The sequence below is a fragment of the Oryzias melastigma genome, unplaced genomic scaffold, assembly GCF_002922805.2.
Source record: "Oryzias melastigma strain HK-1 unplaced genomic scaffold, ASM292280v2 sc00247, whole genome shotgun sequence".
In the NCBI taxonomy this organism is placed as follows: domain Eukaryota; kingdom Metazoa; phylum Chordata; class Actinopteri; order Beloniformes; family Adrianichthyidae; genus Oryzias; species Oryzias melastigma.
This window is the reverse complement of record NW_023416889.1, coordinates 307,886-314,061: the sequence shown is the minus strand read 5'-3', so window position 1 is coordinate 314,061 and position 6,176 is coordinate 307,886. Positions and strand designations below refer to the sequence as shown.

Sequence of the window (6,176 nt, the reverse complement as noted above, 5' to 3'; positions counted from 1 at the left end):
AAGTAAAAAAAAAAAAACTTAGATTAGCTAAAACAGCTAGTATGTAGCTGAAATCTTAGCTAAACTACAAGAAAATTATAACTACTATCTAAATATTATTCCAGAATAAATCAATTTAAACTTTAAATAACTTTCAATATTTTACTTTCTATAAAGATATATTTTGTCAAAATTATACAAGTTGGAAATAAGTACAAGATAACATCGGGTCATTAATAACAATAAAATAAAATGATCTGGAGGGCCGGATAGAATTGCCTGGAGGGCCGGATCCGGCCCCTGGAACTTGACACGTGTTCCAGAGGATCGGATATCCAAAGAGTTTACAAACCTCAGACTACTGCCTCTCATCTGATTTTTGTAGATATCCGAGTAGTTTCTGTGTAAAGACATGTCAACAAGTCAAAAGGGTCAGATCACACCAATGACTTGTTACTCTGGTGTACATTTCTCTGCTCTTACTAGGATCACCAGCTGGGTAAACATTGATCAGGAATATTTTGGACCACGACTTTCCTAGAAAACCTCTTTCTACGTACTTCGGTGTAACTTTAGAGAACTGTGTCTTCCTTTCCACATTCTCTCTTCCCACCATCATTAACTGGATGTAGAGCGGTTGAATATTTATCAGAGTCACAGTTGTAACTTTTGTCACGTCACAGTTACAAAGTACAAGTTTGTTTGATGCACAACATTTGTAGACCTTTCAAAAAAAAAAATAGAATATCATAGAAAAGTGTTTTCATTTCCATAATTTCATTCAAAAAGTTACATTTTCAAAGAATATAGATTCAGCCGTGAGCTCCACCGCTGGAGTGAAAGCCGCCGATCTGTCCAGTGTATCCCGCTTTCACCCAAAAGTAGCTGGATGAGCTCTGCAACCCTGTGGCTCAAACAGGTAAAGGAAAAAGATGAAGGTTCTGGACAAAAACACTTGCTTTGGATTAATATTCTACCTGTTGATAGAGTCACTGAAAACATCACGTGCCTAAAGCAAGTTCTTGATTGGCTGATGTGATACAGCGACCTGTCAAACTTCAGGTATTTACATTTTGGCCGTGTCGCCCAATTTCTGCCTCGCCGCTCAAATCGAGATGCTGGCAGACTTTGGCGCCACTTCAATTCTCCTCAGAGCGCGCCTGTACCATTGATTAACATTGAAGCTGGCCGCCTCTGCCGCGCGAATCACACCTTGAGGCATTAAAGTTCATCCCTCAGGAGGCTGCTGTTCATAGAGTGCTGAGTCCAGCAGATCAACAGAAAGTCTAATGGAAGGACAGAATAAGTCAGGAGAAGATTCAGCAGAAAAACAGACAGTTGTGGACTTAACCAGATTATCAGAAGATCAGAAGACAATCTGTAATCTTATTTTCTGAAATCCTGTTTTTGTAGGTTTTAAGAGCTGGAACCCAAAATTATATAAAATAAACAAACACTTGAAATCAATTAAACAATGGGCCTTGAATCTATATTATATGAATTTAAAATTCTTGAAAGGAATTCTGGAAATACTGTAAATACACTTTTCCGATATATTCTGGTTTTTTTTTGTTAAAGGTCTGTGTGTGTTGCTTGAACAGTTTCTCTCTTGAAGGATTTTCCCTAAAATTGCTGTAGTCCATGAGGTTTTTTCGTGCAGCAGCTACTATTTGTCTGGTTTGTTAGTGGCCGTAACTGTTCTCTTCAAACTTCTGTTTTCTGCAGTGGTGGACGATGTCTGTATAGTAAAACTCGGCTCACTTTGGGAGTCCTCCGCTGTAGTAGTGCAGTTCTCCACAACTGGACCCATGCTTTTCTGTGTGGAGCCAAAACTTTGGAAACTTTTCTCACGTCTTCCAGAACATGTTGATGGATTTTAGAGTCAGAGATGAACTCTTTGGGTTACCCGTGTCAGGTCAGGATGTGTTCTTCTCTTTGTTAGAGTTTGGCTGAAGAACAACCAGCCCAAGGCGGTGAAGAAGCACAACGCCAGCCTGCCGAGAAGGGAAGAGTTGAGCAGGCTAAAGAGGGAACTGTGTGACAGATTTGACCTGCTGGACATCAGGTTTGGACTTTGGCAGGTTCCTCTGCTGCCCAGGAAGGTTCTTTGTTCTAGTTTTGGACCTTTTCTTTGAGTTTGTTGGATCTGCTGTCCTGCAGATGGCAGCGCAGCTGGGGCGTGGCTCACAAGTGCAGTCAGCTGCAGAGTCTGACCCGTCTGGCTCAGCAGAGTCCAGACGCCCTCATCAGCCTGCAAGGTGGGCCGTCCTTCAGAACTCTACATGTTTCAACACCTTTTTTCTGCAGGACCACCTATAAACCTTTTCTTGCATTTTCTCCTTCCTTCTAGGACATACGATCGTATTTGCCGACCAGTCGGGAATGAATTCTTCCGGACACGTCCTGCTGGGAACCATGGACGTTCATCACCAGTGGACCAAAGTAAAGTGGTCTCAGAGCTCCTGACCCGCTGGGCTCTCCGTGTTCCTCACAGTTTCTGAGCGCTGCTCTGCTGTCCGCAGCTCTTCATGCAGCTGCCGAGCTTCCGCGGCCTGCAGCACCAGACCGACTGCCTCAAAGAGAGGATCAGCTTCCTCCTGGGCGGGGCTCAGGTGGTCCACATGGAGAGGCTGGGACCGGCGCGGCCCATCGCCGAACACTACAGAGTGCTCAGCACCTTCCACAAGAAACTGCTGTCCCAGCGGCTCCACCTGCACCCCCGCAGCCTGCATGGACTGACCATGGTGCTGGAGAAGTATGACACCCCCGCCCACCCCTATAAGTCACTCGACATGTGCACTTTACTAGGACTGGGTATCGATTAAAATGTTTCAATTTTTTTCGATTCTGTCGATTCTTCAGCTCAATTCAATTTTGTGTTTGCACATTTATGCACATTTGTTTAGAAATAAGTTGATAATCTACGATATGATTTGAATATATTTAAGGCCGGAAAAGTTGACACGTTTACGCACGCAATTAATCAAAAGTAATTAACACGTTAATATTTATTAACGCAAATGAATTAAACCTCGCAAAGAAACCGTCTTCCGCTTTGCCTCAGACGAGTCAGGCTTTCATGGGGTGATTAAAACACCTCGTCGGCATTATCCATCTTATACAATGGTCACTTACAAAACAAATAAATACATTTTCCATTGATTTTTAGTACTTTATTTTTGCTATTTTTCTCAGTTTAGATTGCTTTTTCACAAAATGTGGATCTACAAATGAAAGCAAAACAAATACTGATCCTCATGATAGGTTCAGTAAAGCATCAGTTCAGAGAGAAAGTTCAGTTCTATGCCGTTGTTTTTGTCCAGAGGATAAAGAGAAAACTTTTTTTTTTTTTTTAACACAGTCTGCAGTAAAATCGAGCATTTGGACGATGTGACTGAAACTTGTTTTTTTGTTTTAGGTCTGCAGGTTCGTTTCTTATGGCTGCATGTCAGCATCTCTGTTTGCCTGGAGTAATACTGCAGACATAAAAGTCTTTAGAGTTCTGCTTATCTTATTGTTGATGTGTTTGGTGTTCACAATTTACACCTCTGGGTTAACAGTTTATAGATTTAAAAATCTCAGACAATGATAATGAAGGAAAAAATGTAACAAACAAAATAAAATAATTGCAATTAATTGCGATTAATTTTTTTCCCAGGTTTGGGATTTTTTTAATCGATTCCCAGACCTCATATATTCATATTAATCTGATCCAGTTCACATACTGTAAAATATATCAGTGAAATAATGAGATTGTTAATATCATCCAGTGTTACATGGATTCTCTAAAGGAGAAGTTCTAACTAAAATGTTCAGATCATTAACATTGGAAACATTGTTCTGCTTCTCCTGGAGGACGTTTCAGTTTGGACACTAGGTGGCGATCACGCTATAGCATTACACCTTATTCCAGAAGAAGACAGTATGTGCAAAAAACAATGTTTTAGGCCACAAATGTTTACTTTAAAAAGTATTTCCTTGAAAGAGTTTGTAAAATTCATGTTTGTGAGTTTATAAAGATGCTCATTTAGTCAGTTATGTATGTTTAGGTCAACCTAGCGTTAGCATTAGCCGTCCTCTGGGAAAACATTAAACATTAGCATCAAGCTAGCAGACTTTAGCTTTATGTGCTAGATCGATTTAAATTTTTTATCTATTAAGCTTAAATCATTTCAAATCGATTTTATTAACCCAGCCCTACACTGTACTGAGATTTGGTGCCAAAATCAAACCAAAGTCTATGGTGAGAAGACAGATCAGGACCGGAACACCAGCTGGAGGGACACTTCAGGATATTTGGGGGGTGGGTCCTATCTTTCAGATCAAAATTTGTATAAATAAGGTCTGACTTGAGATAACCACAATTTAGTTTACAACTTTGTTACCACGGTGATCTCTGACTACAAGCATCCCAACCTATTGTTGTCTTGTTTGATTGAGAAGCACGGCTGTAGACCATCCAGAACCATCTTTAACTTCCTTCTGGGTTTCATTAAGCAACTGTTTTGGACCAAGTTTGGATGTAAAAACATCTGGAAACTAACAAAGAGACCATTAGCAGGTCATAGAAATCCCGACATAACCATAATCTCAGAGAGTTTATGTCATGAAGGAACTCTTTGGAGCAGAAGGATCTGTGATGGAGATCCTGTGACGTGTCTGTGTTGCAGTGACCGCTCCACCCCCAGTCTTCATCAGATGGGCCACTTTATCATCCCCTCCACCTGTGACCCCACCCACCTGCAGCATTTCCTCCAGAGCCACGCCCCTGAGGCCCGGCATCTCACCTTACAGACAAACCGGTGAGTGCTGTTGTACAGCTCGACTGCTGAACTCGGCCAGAAATCAACTTAAAGGGTGACCAAACAGGGAAGTTGGAGGCTGACTCCGCCCACAGCCGAAATGTGAAAATCCAGTCAGAGGGATGGGGTTAGGGGCAGGATTGTTATTACTGGAGCTGCAGATCAACCTGTAGGGGGCAGCACACAGACGGTTTTTGACTATATTTTCAAGAATTTTGCAATTTTATTTTAATTTATGAAAAAATTGGCAACAACCAACAGACAGAACTTTTAAAGGCCCATTTATAGAGGTCAGCAGCCGAAAAAAGTTGATTTAGGGTTTGGTTATCCTCTAAATTCCCAATAATATTGTTGCCTTTTTCTAATCTCTTTCACAACACTTTTCCATAAATGTCTCAAACAGCAGAAAAGTCAAACCTGACAACGACTCACTCAGAACTCATAAAAAGACTGAACTGGGGCCCGTTTCAAGAATCAGGTTAAACAAATTTAGAGTTGAAACCTAAACTCAGAGTCCACGGACTTAGAGTGTTCCATTTCAGAACAGCTGAAAAGAGTTGATTCAATCAACTTGAAGTTGTTGGAACCAGAATCAGGTGTGAGCGTCGTGACCATAAAAAGCCCTGATCAATGGAGCAAAGACAGCACGATTCACCATGGCAACGGGCTTTTAATGGTCGTGACGCTTGCACCTGATTCTGGTTCCAACAACTTCAAGTTGCAATCAACACTTTTAAGCTGTTCTAAAACCGAAAACTCTTAAGTTTGAGAATTTAGAGTCCGTGGACTCTTTCAGGTTTGAACTCTAAATTTGTTTAACCTGCTTCATGAAACGGGCCCCAGCTGTTGAAAAATGTTGTTTAAACAAAAGTTGAAGTATTTACCATTGAATCATTAATTGCTTGACGGACACCAATTTCCAAAAGCATTTTGTCTTTAAGTCTTGTTTTAAAAAAAAAATCTCTAAAATAAATTAGCTGGATTTGATGAACCAAAAGTATGTTTCTTAAATGGAAATTACTTACGTTTTATGTTTAAGAGCTCTCAGGTGTTTTGTAGGGCTGGGTTAATCGGGTTGAATCAATTTAACTTAATAGATCAATAATTGATTCATACATTTTTTTAATTGATTTAGCACATAATGCTAAAGTCCACTAGCTTGATGCTAACATTTAATGGGATTTCCCATAGCACGGCTAATGCTAACGCTTGGTCGACCTAAACATGCATTGTTGACTAAATGAACATTTTTATAAACTTACAGACATGAACTTTACAAACTATTTTAAGGGAATATTTTTAAAGTAACTATTTGTGGTCTAAAACATTAGTTTTTCCTCACACTGTCTTCTTCTTCTTCTTGAATAAGGTGTAATGCTATAGGGCGATCGCCAC

At 40.3% G+C, this 6,176-nt stretch overlaps 1 protein-coding gene across 2 annotated transcripts in view; it reads left to right on the top strand.

Annotated features, from left to right (window-relative positions):
* tcaim (T cell activation inhibitor, mitochondrial) overlaps positions 1-4,781 on the top strand; it is a gene marked incomplete at its 3' end in the record, with an annotated part of 12,184 nt that extends 7,403 nt beyond the window's left edge. The window contains 5 exon segments of one of the 2 annotated variants that reach the window (XM_024262289.2): positions 1,922-2,044; positions 2,140-2,237; positions 2,330-2,421; positions 2,502-2,734; positions 4,650-4,781. In XM_024262289.2, coding sequence (XP_024118057.1) covers positions 1,922-2,044; positions 2,140-2,237; positions 2,330-2,421; positions 2,502-2,734; positions 4,650-4,781 — 678 coding nt within the window. 2 annotated transcript variants of the gene reach the window in all.
* Between the last annotated feature and the right edge of the window lie 1,395 nt (positions 4,782-6,176).